General features: G+C 41.0%; 1 protein-coding gene across 4 annotated transcripts in view; it reads left to right on the top strand.

The window, feature by feature from the left end:
• The window catches only part of BTBD9 (BTB domain containing 9), a 411,265-nt gene that overhangs the window by 285,564 nt on the left and 110,345 nt on the right, over positions 1-15,356 (top strand). For all 4 annotated transcript variants that reach the window (XM_081827407.1, XM_081827405.1, XM_081827406.1 and 1 more), the window contains exon 8: positions 1,282-1,471. In XM_081827407.1, the coding sequence (XP_081683533.1) occupies positions 1,282-1,471 (190 nt within the window). The remainder of the gene's footprint in view (positions 1-1,281; positions 1,472-15,356) is intronic.

The following is a 15,356-nucleotide window of genomic DNA, read 5'->3' as shown; positions in this document are numbered from 1 at the left end:
AGCTGGGCCTAATTGTAGACTTGGGTTGAATAATAAATTAAATTAAAACCCCAACACTGGAAAATGCACAGAAAAGATCCCAGGGACTTAAAAGGCCCTTACCTTTTATTATTCTCTTCTCCATGGTTAGAGAATCTACATCATTTTTAGATAGCTATCATTTTGTGGAAGCCCTTGGCTTTAAAAATGAACAGGTTGATACGGATTTGAAGTAGAGAGAGAGACTCAAAATCAAAACAGAACTGGTGTTTCAAAGTATAGCAGTTCATGAACAATAGAGAAAAGCCTTCTGTGTTGAAATGCCTGGAATAGTGAACAAACAAACAAAAAAGGGAAACAAGTCATGGCTGAGGGCAACAGTGTATTTTGAAAAGGGATTGGTACCATTTCCTAGATCATCTTCCTGCTTTATGAATTCTAAAACACTGAATCTATGTGTATATCATGTTTCTGTAAACAGATTTATGATATTTACTGAATGTAACAAGTACATACAGTTTAGAGAATAGTAATAAAACAAGCGCCTGTGTACCCACCACCTGGCTTAAAAACAGAACAAAACCAGTACTTTTGAAGTCCTCCCAAGATTTCCTCTTGGAAATGAAACCAGTTAATATTTGGACCCATTGGTGGGAGTCCCTGCAAGATTTCAGCCCCCTCTTCCCAGACACATTATCCTGAACTTTATATAATCATTTCCTGGATTTCCTTTTTAGTTTTACATTTATGTATGTATCCCCTAAACAAAGCATATTTCTAGTTCTGCCTTTTTAAAAACTTTGTATAAATGAACTCATAATCTGTGTTTTTCTGTGTCTTGCTTTTTTCCCTCAACATTGTGTGTTTTTCTTGTTTTTTGGGTTTTTGGTTTTTTGGAAGTCAAGATTTTTTTTTATTGGGAAAACAACATTATGGTTTTCGATTCATCTGTTTGTACATAACTGTAGTTCATTAAGGTCAGTTAATGTGTAGTTTCCCATTGTAGTAATATTTTGAAATGTATTTATCCATTCTGTATTTTATGGGATATCATGGTTCTTAATAGTAAGATACTTCAGGGTTAATTACTACATGTGGTTTGGTTTGTTCCAATCTTAGATTCAACTTTTTTTCTTGAAGCAATTTGGCATGGAAAATGTGTTCATGTCTTGAGATAATCAAGATGTTCTAATTTCCCCTTTATCATTGATGTGAGATAGTAATTCATTTTGTTCATAGCACACTATCAGGATATGTTTGGCTTCCCTTATCTTGATGCTGAATCTTGTGTTGGGCTCACAGTTCCCGTGGAGAATGTTGCAACAATTGCTGATTGTGCCAGTGTGATTGAAGGAGTCAGTCGGAGCCGAAATGCCTTGCTGAATGGCGACACCAAGAATTATGACTGGGATTCTGGCTATACGTGTCATCAGCTGGGAAGTGGTGCAATTGTGGTTCAGCTGGCACAGCCGTACATGATCGGGTCAATACGGTAAGAAGATTCCTTTCCATTCGTTACTTTTGAAATGGAAGACACACGTGCAAATTCTGTTTTGGAACTTCAGTGAAGATACATTTCTGTTCTTTGCTCTAAATATTGAAGGGGGAGGAACAAGGAGATACAGGGTGCCTGTTTGGATCTTCTGGTGGGAGGATACACCAAAATTAGACTTGCAGCGAGACTAGATTAGAGGCCTCTCCCTGGTTATGGCTCACCTCCTTCTTCAGTCTCAGTTTGTGTTGGCTAGGGACTTAGAGGATAATGTCAGGAGAGGTTATATAGAATCAAAACTAATTTTCAACTCCAATAAATTTACATCGGAACCAAATATGTGAATATGAGACCTGGTACTAACAAAAGAAATCTTCTTAATGAAAATCTGGGTTTTGGGTGGTGGTTTTCATTTCATTTTGTCTTGTTTTCAGAAAGGAATTTTGACCCAACATTGCTTGATTTCTGGGCTCATGTAATTTTAAAATGTGAGACTGGTGACATTCCCCAGAGGATATACTTGTAGTTCAAGAGAGCCATGTGGGTATTGAATAGGCTGCCCTTTTTTTGCCTTTTTTCTGAAGGTTCCAAGGAGGTCTCTGAAAGACTAATGTATATATATTTATGTTATATATTTATGTTTAACAGTAGATAAGGTATTTTACATGATATCTGAGACTGCCAGGGGTGGGGATATCGGTGGGACATGACTGCCTTCCCCCCACCATCATGTTCCACCACATTTGCTCTGTTGTTCCCTGTTCTCATGTTAAAGTCATTGTGTATAGAGAGAAAAAGCACAAAAAATGAGGTAGTAGGATTTTAATAGGCAAAGGTTTATTGATGTTTAGGCTAATAATCACAGAGATTATTGCGGCCTGCCAATCCCCAGGGGCCACCCTGATGAGTGATGCTGGATTTCTGGGAGAATTCAGACTGTGGATTTCTTTATTTAAATTGTCAACCCCTTTTCATAAAGGGCCACATACGGGTTGAGTAACATAGGCAACCAATCACACAGATAGAGAAGCCTTGGCTTCATGCTGTGGACCAGACAAACCAGCTTGGTGCTTCAGGAGGGGGAAAGAGAAGCCACAGTCAGTCTGGGCAAGCTACCGGTGCAGATAAACCTCCGTCAGATAGCAAACAAGACTCCATCCTTCCTTTTTTCTCAGCTGCATTCGTTAACTAGAGCAGTCCTAGGCCATCTATTTAAGCCGTTCTAGGATTTTTGCCATAGATGGTGTGAAATTTATCTAAATATTTCCCATTACAGTCTATCCCTCTTCACTTTACAAATCTGGGGAACCGTTGTCCTTCTCCAGTCACTGGCACTCCTTATAGTCTTCACAGTTTCTTGAAGATTACCAATCGTGTCTCTGAGATTACATCTGCAATTTCTTTCAGCAGGCGTGGGGTGTAACTCACTGGAGCCAGGAGACTTGGAATCATTTAAATTGACTAGATACTCTCTTTCTTTCACTGCACCTATTTGGGGCTTCAGTTTTCTCTTTATTATGTTTGTTCTGCCATTTCTAATTTGAAGACCAGTCTTTGCGTCAATGAAGACGGAAGCAAACTGACAGCTTAGTAGCTCTTCCCGCTCTCTTTTAATGTTCCCTGCATTCTGTCTGCTTACCTGGCACTCTACCCCCAACGCCAGCAGTGCTACATGTGATTCTCACACCAACATGTCAGAAATGGAATCCCATTATCCCCCCCTTCCTCTGCTCAAGTCACCTTAAGGTTTCCCCCGTTTCATTCAGTGGCACCGCCCATCTATCCATAGACTGAGCCACAACCATGGCAGTCTTCCCAAATGTCCCCCTCTCCCTCACCTCCCCACCTCAGCCAGTTCCGTCAGTACTGGCTCTCACATGCCTCAGAAAGCCTTCTGCTCTTCCCCATCCCCACTGCCATTACCACAGTTGTACCTTTGTTGTTTCTCTTCTCCACCTGGTCGGCCAGACTTCCATCTGGCCCGTCCTTCCCCACCTGCAGCCATTTCCCCACCCCAGATCTGATGTGGTCACACCCCTTCAGGAGAAAGTTCGGACAAAGGCGTTTAAGAACAATCTGACTTGCTTCTGTCTACACAGCCTTGTCACCTGCTTCTCTCTCCACCCCTACATGTGCCTGGCTTAGCCTATCCAGCTACTTGCAGTTTTGCACACGCCACCCCTCTCTCACCTCCTCTCTCACCTCTATGCCTTCAACTCTTGGAACCTACTGTTCTCATTGCTGGTGTCTCTCACGACCTTCCCATCACCTCTTTCCTACCTGATTCTTACTCCCCCTCCAGGACTCCGCTCCTCCGGGAGTGCTTCCCTCACCTCCCGTTATCTCCTGGGTGGATTCAGACCTCCGTCTTCGGCGATCCCCACACATTCTGTACGTAGTTCCTACTGGAGCATTTGTCGTACTTGTATTATAGTCGTTTACATGCTGTCTTCTCTCAGCCTCCCCTGCCGTATAAAGCCTGTAGCAACTCAGAATAAGCGTCCCTTGACAGATCAAATGTGTAGATGAGGTAGTCTGTCAAGATAGCAAGTACAGTAGGAGATCTAGAATTTTAGATTCAGCAGGAACACATGAGGTCACCACCAAGGTGACAACTCAGAGTGGGACAAATAGGCTCTTTGTGTGGCCAGGCCACCTTGACCTCTAGCTCAACCCAAACAATCATAGATATTCGATCTGACCCCAGGAAAAGGTGTCACTGGGGCTTAAAGCAAGAGAGAACAGTGAACACTTGGCTGTCTTTAAATATGGAATGAAAATGGCTCCCCCAAACTATTTTTTCTTTCCAGGACTCCGAGTGGCGGTAATGAGCATGAGCACAACCAAAGGCAGAATTGTATATCTGAGCCGCCAAACTTCCTTAAGCCCAGCTATTGTTTTTGCAGTGAGAAAATCCATGCAATTGAAGCCCTGTAAAACTGGCTGAGCACTCAAAGAGACACGTCTCTGTGAAACTAACATTATGTTGTCAGGATCTGCATTTGCCTCTTCTGTGACATTATTAAGAAGAAAGGGAGAGGGATTTCTTAACCACCAATGCCTGTGGACGATGCTGGATACCCTGGCAGGCCGTGGTTAGCAGCCGCTGATGTGCCCAGACAGACATTTATTGATAGGAAACTGGATCAGTGGCACCTCTTCATGAGGATGGGTAATTGACCAATGACAGGATGATTAGTCAGTGACATTTGACCCACAGCTTCTATTGCTTGTGATGACTGACTTGCTTTCCTGGTCACTGTATCTGAAAAAGCTCAATGGTTCTGAATTGACACCCAGAGGGAGAGTGCTACAGAGCTGAATGACTAACACTTTCCCCATCTAAGAAGCAGGAGATCTGGCAATCCTGGAAACTCTTCCTCTGTGGAAGCCAAATCACACGGTACACTGGCTTTATTTATTTATTTTTTTAAGATTTTATTTATTTATTTGAGAGAGAGAGAATGAGAGACAGAGAGCATGAGAGGGAGGAGGGTCAGAGGGAGAAGCAGACTCCCTGCTGAGCAGGGAGCCTGATGTGGGACTCGATCCCGGGACTCCAGGATCATGACCTGAGCTGAAGGCAGTCGCTTAACCAACTGAGCCACCCACACGCCCCGGTACACTGGCTTTAAAAAATTCGGGTTTCTTCATAGATGGTGACTACGAAGACAAAGGACTCAGACAGGAATTGTCTTGATCACTGCAGTCTTCTTTCCTAAGGGAGGATATAATTGTTTTGTGGGTAAAGATGTCTTTTGTTTGCCTGTTTTCATCCACAGAAATCATTTCTTCCTTTCCTGAGCCTTTACCTGTAGCCCGGTAGGCAAGCAGAGCCTTCTTCCTTGACAGACAATGCTTGCGCCTAACCACAGTCCGCAGGTGCCTAATCCTGCAAGTGTGTCCGGTACCAGTCCCCTTGTGGTGTTCTGGAGAGGCTGACCTTGAAACATGACCCCTGACCATCCCTCCTCCTCCCCCCCATTTTCTTTCACTCAGTTAATAAACATTTCTTGAGCCTTCTACTGTGTGCCAGGCACCGTTCTAAGCACCAGGGATAGAGCATTGAATAAAGAATAAAGAAAACAAACATCGGAACTGTCATAGAGTTGACGTTCTCCTCAGGGGGAGATAAACAGTACACAATACTGTTTGTAACATGTCAGATTCTTTGAAGGGCTGCAGAACAAACTGGAAGTGGGGGGTTGGGTGTAGAGACAGTGCTATTTTAGACACAGTGGTCAGGGAAGGCCTGTGCAGAGCCTGAAGGAGGGGAAGAGCAAGCCATCTGGGGATCTAGGGGATGAGCATCACAGGCAGAGTACCAAGACCCCAAGGGGGAGCATGTCTGGCAGCTGACAGAAGCAGCGAGGAGGCCAGTGTGGCTGGAGCTGGGTGAAGGGGGAGGAGAGCAAGAGGCAAGGTGAGGGAGGTGACTTAGAGAGTTGACAGCCCTGAGATTTGTTGCTATTTCTATATTCAGTCACCAACTTCCAGAACCATCCCACCCACCACCACACATCCATCCCAGCGTTTCATTAGCACCATGAGAGGAGAGTTTTCTTGGCTGAGGAGAAGAGGGGCCGGGCGGGGGAGGCCGCCATGCCTTCAGAAGCGCCTTCGTTGCTCCTGACCTGCCTTTATCCCAGCTCCTGGAAGAGAAACTGCGGAGGCATCCAGTTCTTGCAGCCTGGCAGGAAACTTGCTCCCCAGCTCTTTCTTTTCTTTCTCTCTCCCAAGAGCCAGAGCAGGCCGTGTAACTGGGAAATAAAGAAGCTTGGCTTTGTTGTTGCTAGGTTTACAGGCACAGCCAAAGTTATTCATTGTATATGAGAGAAAAAGAGAGAAATTGTCTGGAATATACCTTACAAGTGGGAAACTGAGTAGTAATTTTAACATTTTTGTGCCGCTTTAAAACATTAAAATTTAAATAACAGGAAATCTTCAGAGGCCTGACCACATAAAAAGACCAGGGTAAAGTCATAATAACTAACCAAATCTACCTAATGTCTTAGTTTATAGTCCCTCTGTCGCCTTAGTTTAAGACTTATTATCCTTCTATTTGCTAATCATGGTATCTTTATCAGTGTTTTCAGGCTGATACGAGAATCACACATGCTGTGTATTACGTACACCTCTCACCCAGTCCTTTTCAGCTAATCAGTGACAGCACTTTGTGGAAACCCTAATTATAAGATAGTCAATTGAATTAACAATTTTTACATTAGCCTGAAAATGATTGCTTTGTAATTGATATGCGCAATACTGTAAGTAAAACTCCCCTAATGCTTTAACTAACAAACTTAATTGCAAGTTAGTAGGCTGTCCAGAGATGAAACCGTGCACGTAGATGCAACTAAATAAACCCATAGTCTCTCTGGGTGCTATGAGGATTAAAGAGTTAATGACACAAAAATAGTTAGAGTTCCTCAGTTGAAAAGTGTTATATGAACATAATATGTTAGGACAAAATGGGTCCAGCCCAAAGTATGTTCTTGGTGGGTATTCATAATCTCTTTAGTCTGTGGAGATGAGCCTTTTTTTATTTTTCAGTAGGAAGAAACCAGTTCCACTACTTATAAAAGTTAATCTGGCTCAGAATGTCCGAAGCATGAAATCAATTTATGTCTTGCGGTTATTAAACACAGAGAAAATGAAGCAATAGCAAGTTTATCTTTAAAAAAAAAATTAGGTATGCCACTGTGGTCCGTATTCATCCCAGCGTATTTTTCTTTCTCTGGGAGCTGTCAAGCCCATGCCCAGTTCAGCTGCCCTTTCACTGTTGTGTGGCTATGACCAGCTCTAGATTATCTCTTCAGTTTGTAAATTGCGGAGACCCCTTTTTGACTGCTATTTTTCCTTCTTCCCACTGCTTACCGCCCTGCCAGGCCATTGTTCATCCGCTTTCCTCCCAAAGGTAGGCACAGAAAAGAAAAAGGAGAGGAATCACAAACCATTCAATTGTGTTTCCTATTTAATAGCTCCAAATGAAGGCTTGGTTGATCAGGGTGTGGAGAGGAACTGAAGCTAATGACGCAAAGGATGTTTTGTAATTGTTTGAGTATTTTCTACATCTGTGATGCCTTCAGTCTTTCACAGGACCACAGATAATCTCCGGTTGAAGATAGTGATTTTGTAGTACTGAGATGGACGTGGGTCCTCCGGTGCTTTCCAGGTGCCTAGTACAGTACTCTGTGCTGTGAGTACTCAGTAAACACTCATTGACTGAACTGACAACATAGTATGTTAGTGCAACTAAAGGGAGTTCTATCTATCAACTAAATTGGACATCATATTTGCTCAGTGTGTCTGATCTAAGTGTATGTGAGGAAACTGCTAACGATTTGGCATCTCCAGCAAATGACTGAGATTAAGCTGTGGAGTTAGCACTCACGTTAGCACAGGGAAGGGCCACCTGACTCCTGCACTTCACGCCACTTCCATTTCATTCTGAGTGCTGCACAGGCAAGCAGTCCATCCATTTACATCAGGAGAGCCTTCTTTGCAACCTAGAGAGCAGAAATTTCCTTTTTATAGTTTAAAGAATACAACAAACATCTAAATATATGACTCCTCTGGCTTGGATTAAGATTGCCTATAATTCTAGTCAAAATTGGAAAGATATTTTACAAAATTTGCTTCATATCAGTCATGCTGAGCATCATCCTTCACAGCCCCGAACCAAAGAATTCTTCCTCGTCTCACTGATCCATGATTTATTTACCAAGTGTTTTTTCTCTCTCAGCCTATCTGCCTTGCACTAAAGTCTTCTCTTATCACCCTCAGAGCTCAGAACTCTGGTTCCCAGAAAAATTGTTGAATAAAAAATTGTATCTGTGGTTCCCAGTAGACACTGGAGTCTGGGCTGGGTGAATACTTAGGGGACCAGAAATCCTGGAGCCTGGAAACAGATAGCAGAGTTTGGGGGCATGGTGAATATGTCTCAGCCAGTTTCATCCTAGAGGTATTTCAAGACCAGAAAGTATTGCTATGGCAACTAAGTTGCATGTTAAAAATACAGGAGGGGCACTAGAATTCAGATGTTCTTTGGAGAAGCAGGAAAGGTTAAATGCCAAAAGTGTGTGTGTGCGCGTGTGTGCGTGCACACGTGTGTGTGTATGTTTGATTCACCTCACATGTCAGCCATTTCTCTCTCTTGAGTGATTAGAGAACTTGATAACTAGTCATCATAAAATATAGCCGGATACATGAAAAGAAAATTTTTTCTAGTTTTCAAAGATTAACCCATCAAGAAGACATTTTTACACAGGATATCAGCCCTATTTGAATCAGCATTTCACACACAAACATATGTTTAGTAATTATCCAGAATTTTTACTTAAGACACTTGTAAGAAAAATCAATTAGAAGAGAATGTTATGAGAAATTATATGCCAACAAATTGGACAACCTAGAAGAAGTGGATAAATTCCTAGAAATGTATAAACTGCCAAAACTGAAACAGGAAGAAATAGGAAATTTGAACAGACTGATAACCAGCAAGGAAACTGAATCAGTGATCAAAAAACTTCCAACAAACAGAAATCCAGGACTAGATGGCTTGACAGGTGAATTCTACCAAACATTTAAGGAAGAGTGAATACCCATTCTTCACAAACTATTCCAAAAAAGAAAATAAAGGAAAACTTCCAAATTCATTCTATGAGACCAGCATTATCCTAATAGCAAAACTGGATAAAGACACAACAAAAAAAACAGAACTACAGGCCAGTATCTCTGATAAACATATATGCAAAAATCCTCAGTAAAATACTAGCAAACTAAACCCAACAATACGTTAAAAAAATCATTCACCACAATCAAGTGGGATTTATTCCTGGGTTGCAAGGGTGGTTCAATATTCACAAATCAATCAACATGATGCATCACATCAATAAGAGAAATGATAAAAACCATATGACCATTTCAATAGATGCATAAAAAGCATTTGACAAAGTACAACATCCGTTCATGATAAAATCCCTCAACAAAGCAGGTTTAGAGGGAACATATCTCAACATAATAAAGGCCATCTATGAAAAACCCACAGCTCACATCATCCTCAGTGGAGGGAAAACTGAGAGCTTTTCCTCAAAGGTCAGGAATAAGTCAAGGATGTCCACTCTCACCACTTTTATTCAACTTAGTACTGGAAGTCCTAGCCATAGCTGTCAGACAACAAAAAGAAATAAAAGGCATCCAAATCAGTAAGGAAGAAGTAAAAGTATCATTATTTGCAGATGACATTATACTACATATAGAAAACCCAAAAGACTCCACCAAAAAACTACTAGAACTGATAAACCAATTCAGTAAAATCTCAGGATACAAAATCAATGTACAGAAATCTGTTGCCTTTCTATACACCAGTAATGAAGCCTCAGAAAGAGAAATTAAGGAATCAGTCCCATTTACAGTTGCACCCAAAATAGTAAGACACCTAGGAATAAACCTAACCAAAGAGGTGAAAGACCTGTACTCTGAAAACTATAAAACGGTGATGAAAGAAATTCAAGATAACACAAAGAAATGGAAACACATTCCATGCTTTGGAAGAACAAATATTATTAAAATGTCTATACTACCCAAAGCAATCTATACATTTAATGTAATCCCTAACAAAATACCAACAGCATTTTTCACAGAACTAGAATAAACAATTCTGAAATTTGTATGGAACCACAAAAGACCCTGAATAACCAAAGCAATCTTGAAAAAGAAAAGCAAAGCTGGAGGCATCACAATTCTGGACTTCAAGTTATATTACAAAGCTGGGGTCATCAAAACAGTATGGTACTGGCACAAAAATAGACACATAGGTCAGGTAGAACAGATTAGAAAACCCAGAAATAAACCCACAACTATATGGCCAATTAATCTTCAACAAAGCAGGAAAGAATATCCAATGGGAAAAGGATAGTCTCTTCAACAAATGGTGTTGAGAAAAGTGGACAGCTACATGCAAAAGAAAGAAACTGGATCACCTTCTTACATCATACACAAAATTCAAAATGGATCAAAGACCTAAATGTGAGACCTGAAACCATAAATATCCTAGAAGAGAGCACAACAGTAATTTCTCTGACATTGGCCATGGCAACATTTTTCTAGATATGTCTCCTGAGGCAAGGGGAACAAAAGCAAAAATACACAATTGGGACTACATCGAAATAAGAAGCTTCTGCACAGCAAAGGAAACAATCAAAACTAAAGGCAAACTATGGGATGGGAGAAGATATTTGCAAATGACATATCCAGTAAAGGGTTAGTATCCAAAATATATAAAGAACTCATAAAACTCAACACCCAAAAAACAAATAACCCAATTAAAAAATGGGCAATATACATGAATAGACATTTCTCCAGAGAAGACATACAGATGGCCAACAGACACGTGAAAAGATGTGCATCATCACTTATCATCAGGGAAATGCAAATTAAAACTACAATGAGATATCACCTCCCACCTGTCAGAATGGCTAAAATCAAAAACACAAGAAACAACTGTTGGTGAGAATGTGGAGAAAAAGGAACACTGGTGCACTGTTGGTGGTAATGCAAACTGGTGCAGCCACTCTGGAAAATAGTATGGTGGTTCCTCAGAAAGTTAAAAATAGGATCCAGCATTTGCACTACTGGGTATTTACCCAAAGAATGCAAAAACACTAATTCAAAGGGATACATGCACCCTGGTGTTTATAGCAGCATTATTTACATAAACTAAGATATGGAAGCAGCCCAAGTGTCCATCGGTTGATGAATGGATAAAGAAGAATACAAAAGAACTTCATTTTGCCATTTGCAATGACATGGATAGAGCTAGAGAATATAATGCTAAGCAAAATAAGTCAGAGAAAGAAAAATACCATATGATTTCACTCATATGTGGACTTTAAGAAACAAAAAAACAAGCAATGGGAAAAAGAGAGAGAAACAAACCAAGAAACAGACTCTGAAGTATATAGAAAAAACCGATGGTTACCAGAGGGGAGGGGTGGGGGGATGGGGGAAATAAGTGATGAGGATTAAAGAGCGCACTTATCACGATGAGCACAGATATATGGATGTGTTGAATATCTACATTGTACACCTGAAACTAATATACCACTGTTTATTAACTAACTGGAATTAAAATAAAAACTTAAAAAAAAAGTAAGACCCTCTAAAACAAATACTACTTTACCAGTAGTTCTTTAAACAATCATTTTTAACACCAGAATCATTTACCTTGGAATAGCAAATAAAAGGAAAGCATCAACCTACCCTTTCTGTCATTTCACTTTGGCAGATGCTTTCCACACTGCTCCCCAGCACCCCCCACCCCCATAGGCCTGTAGTACAGGGTCACAGAAATGTGGCTGTTCTCATGAGAGCTTATGGAAGCATAGGGCTTTCCGCAAATTGCCCCAAATTTCTACAAATTTGATACATCATATTGCTTAAGTATATCTTTCGCGTATTAAGTGAATAAAGCTATTCTGAAAACTGATAAAGGGTCACAGCCACTTAAGGTTAATCTTTGAATTAATCCAATGCAGCAATCTACCTTTGAAAAGAAAACCCTCATTCCTCAGGTGCCCTTAAATCAGAGATTTTTTTTTTCCCCTAGGAACTCAGTTTTGTCACCTTGTTAAGTTGCTTTTGGTGCCTCTTGGTAGCACCTGATGCAATCACTCTCTCTCTTTTTAAGCTTAGCCCTTTGTAAACTGGTAACCATAGAGGCACTTGATTGAAACATTCTGAACCAGCAGAAGCACTGAGATCAAGAAAAATCCTTCCACCTCCCCTTCTTTCCTCTCCCATCTGTCCACCTCCATTTTGCATCCTTCTCCAAGGAAAAACGATTATGATGACAGGCTGGTTGGTGGCCCTTAGGGACTCCTTTCAGCAACTCTCCTGGACACTCAGGGGCTGAGGTCCAGCTGAGGAATCCTTTTTTGTCTGTCTGCTGCGTTGCCTCTTTCAACAATGTATTAGATTCAGTATAAGGGGTATTGGTTACCTAGATAAAATGCAGAGTATGCTTTTACTTCTCCCTGGATTTTCTTTCCGTCCCCCCTTAAGACCTAACAGTAGGATCCTCTTTCTTCCTTTTTCCTTATGATATCCAAACCATGTCCCTCAATGATTATGACATTACCAGCCTTGTCACGTTATTCTTTTACTGTAACTGATACCCCAGTCTAGACTGTTCAGATTTTCCATACGGTTTAATGTTTAGAAATGGCTAATGGTCCTTTTCCTTGCCATGTCTTACAGTAGCTCTGAAGCTCTGGCGGCTTCATTGTCTCCATGTAAGAGGTGAAGAAACCAAAGTATAATTGAGTTCCTTCTCTTTTTCTCTCCACCATGAACGTGACAGTGCAGCCGGTGCTAAAACTCTAGCTGGGAAGATCCCAATGTGTTGCACAATCTTTATAGAGCCTCCTATGGCCTTAAAAAGAAAATGAGAGAAGGCATCACACCTTCTGGTTCAACCCATCCTCTTTCCTAAGGGTGTAAATTGTAGACCATTTCATTAAATGTTGTGGCTAGGCCTTGACGACATTTCTTTTTATTCCTAGCCTTTGTTTGCTCCAAAGGAGCTTACATTTGGGCAGCATTTAGCCGCAAATAACAGAGAACCAGATTAAGAAAGACTTTTTAAATGTATGTGTGTATTTGTTTTGCTTTCACTTGTTTGTGTGGGTCTCACATAACAAAATGTCCGCAGGTGGATGTGGCGGGCATTAGTTCTGCAAGTCAGCGAGCTCTTCAATTTTCTTGGTCTTTTTCACATGCATTTTTGCCTCAGGGTAAAATGACCTCTGTGAAGGCTTTAACTACCTCATCTGCATTTAGGCAGAAAGAAAGAGAGGGCCAAGAATAAAGAGCCCTGCCAACCAAGTCTGTACCTTTTTATTAGGAAAAGCCCAAGCTCTATTTGGAACCCCACCTAGCTGACTTCCACTGAGTGAGGAGGTGGAACTGTGTCATATGCTCAGCCCTAGCGAGGTTGCCGAAGTGGAGGGTCACGGTAAGGGGTTGGCTCATCCAGTCAGCAGTTCTGCCATACAACCCTACCTCCTGCTTGACATTTCATATCTACCTTGGAAGTTTTATAAATCCTCATATTTCATGTGGTCTCTCTGTTGTTGTTTTTTTAAACAGCCTTATTGAGATATAAGTCATATATCATACAATTTACCATTTAAAGTATACAATTCAGCAGGGGTTTTTTTTCCATTTATTTTTTAAAGATGCCCTTTAAGCTTATAGCTTCTGGATGTATCCAAAAGAGTAAATATAATAATTGTATTTTATATCATTCTCAGCTTCAAAAATGTTCTGTAAATAAAAAGCCTGTGTCTGCTGACTGGGTAGTTCTGATCCAAAACAAGCAAAATGACTGATCATCTGTGTTTGCTTTCTTTTTTTTAATAAATATGAGGGTTTCTTTTCTTTTCTCTTTTTCTAAAGATTTTATTTATTTATTTGAGAAAGAGAGAGCACAGAAGGAGAGGGAGAAGCAGATTCCCCACTGAGCAGGGACCCTCTCCCTGGGCGGGACTCATCCCAGAACCCTGAGATCATGACCTGAGCTGAAGGCAGACGCTTAACCGACTTAGCCACCTAGGTGCCCCTCCTTGGGCATTCCTACTTCCTCTTTTATCTTTTAGGGCAGCCAGGGTTAAGGTTACTGCCTCAGCTCAGGTTTAGCTCACTGCCTGACAGTAGGAGCCAATGATTTCTTTCTTACTCACTCTGTTTCGATGGTACTATTTGGGTTGATCTTTTCTTAAATTGTAGTGGTAAGAACCAAGAATAAGTTTTGGGTGTTGAAGAAGGGATGGGGCAGGCCACCAAGCTTGCTTTGATTGGAACTGTTGAGGCATAACCAACTTGGGAATAGGGAGTGCTCCATATCTTATGCCTTTTGCATAAGAGGTTTGAGCCAAAAATTCTACTAGCAATTAAGTCCTTTTGCTTCTGACTTGCTGGGACTCTCCTGGCATATACATACCTCAAGAACCTTGTGGGAAAGGGTAGGTGCGGTCTAGTGTAATAGATTTTATTCCTAAGTCCCTTAGGTATATACCATTTAATTGTCCGCTCCTGCCTAATGCACACCTTTCTTCCTGGAGGTTAAAAAAATAATAATAAAACAGGGCACCTGTGTGGCTCAGTCAGTTAAGCGTCCAACTCTTGATATCATTTGAGCTCTTGATTTCGGGGTTGTGAGTTCAAGCCACGCCCATTTTTTTTGTTTGTTTTACTTAAATAAGTAAATAACATCTATAATCAAATAGTATCTTTATTTTTATTTTTTATTTTATTTTTTGCTTTTTGAAATTTTTATTGCCTTCCTGAATACAAACACATTTTTAGTTTGTATTTTGCTTGACTTCTTTCCATTGGTCTCTTTAAGATCTTTTTTCTTTTTTTTTAGTGTTCCATGATTCATTGTTTGCGTATAACACCCAGTGCTCCATGCAGAACGTGCCCTCTTTAATACCCATCACCAGGCTAACCCATCCTCCCACTCCCCTCCCCTCTAGAACCCTGTTTGTTTTTCAGAGTCCATTATCTCATGGTTCGTCTCCCTGTCCGACTTCCCCGCCTTCATTCTTCCCCTCCTGCTATCTTCTTCTTCTTTTTTTTTTAACATATAATGTATTATTTGTTTCAGAGGTACAGACCTGTGATTCAACAGTCTTGCACAATTCACAGTGCTCACCATAGCACATACCCTCCCCAATATCTATCACCCAGCCACCCCTTCCCTCCCAACTCCCCCCACTCCAGCAACCCTCCGTTTGTTTCCTGAGATTAAGAATTCCTCATATCAGTGAGGTCATATGATACCTGTCTTTCTCTGATTGACTTACTTCGCTCAGCATAACAC

This window comes from Leptonychotes weddellii, chromosome 8 (assembly GCF_054177405.1).
Source record: "Leptonychotes weddellii isolate Sample4059 chromosome 8, ASM5417740v2, whole genome shotgun sequence".
Lineage (NCBI taxonomy): Eukaryota > Metazoa > Chordata > Mammalia > Carnivora > Phocidae > Leptonychotes > Leptonychotes weddellii.
Note: the sequence above shows the minus strand (reverse complement) of the source record. Positions and strands in the feature narration are given on the sequence as shown.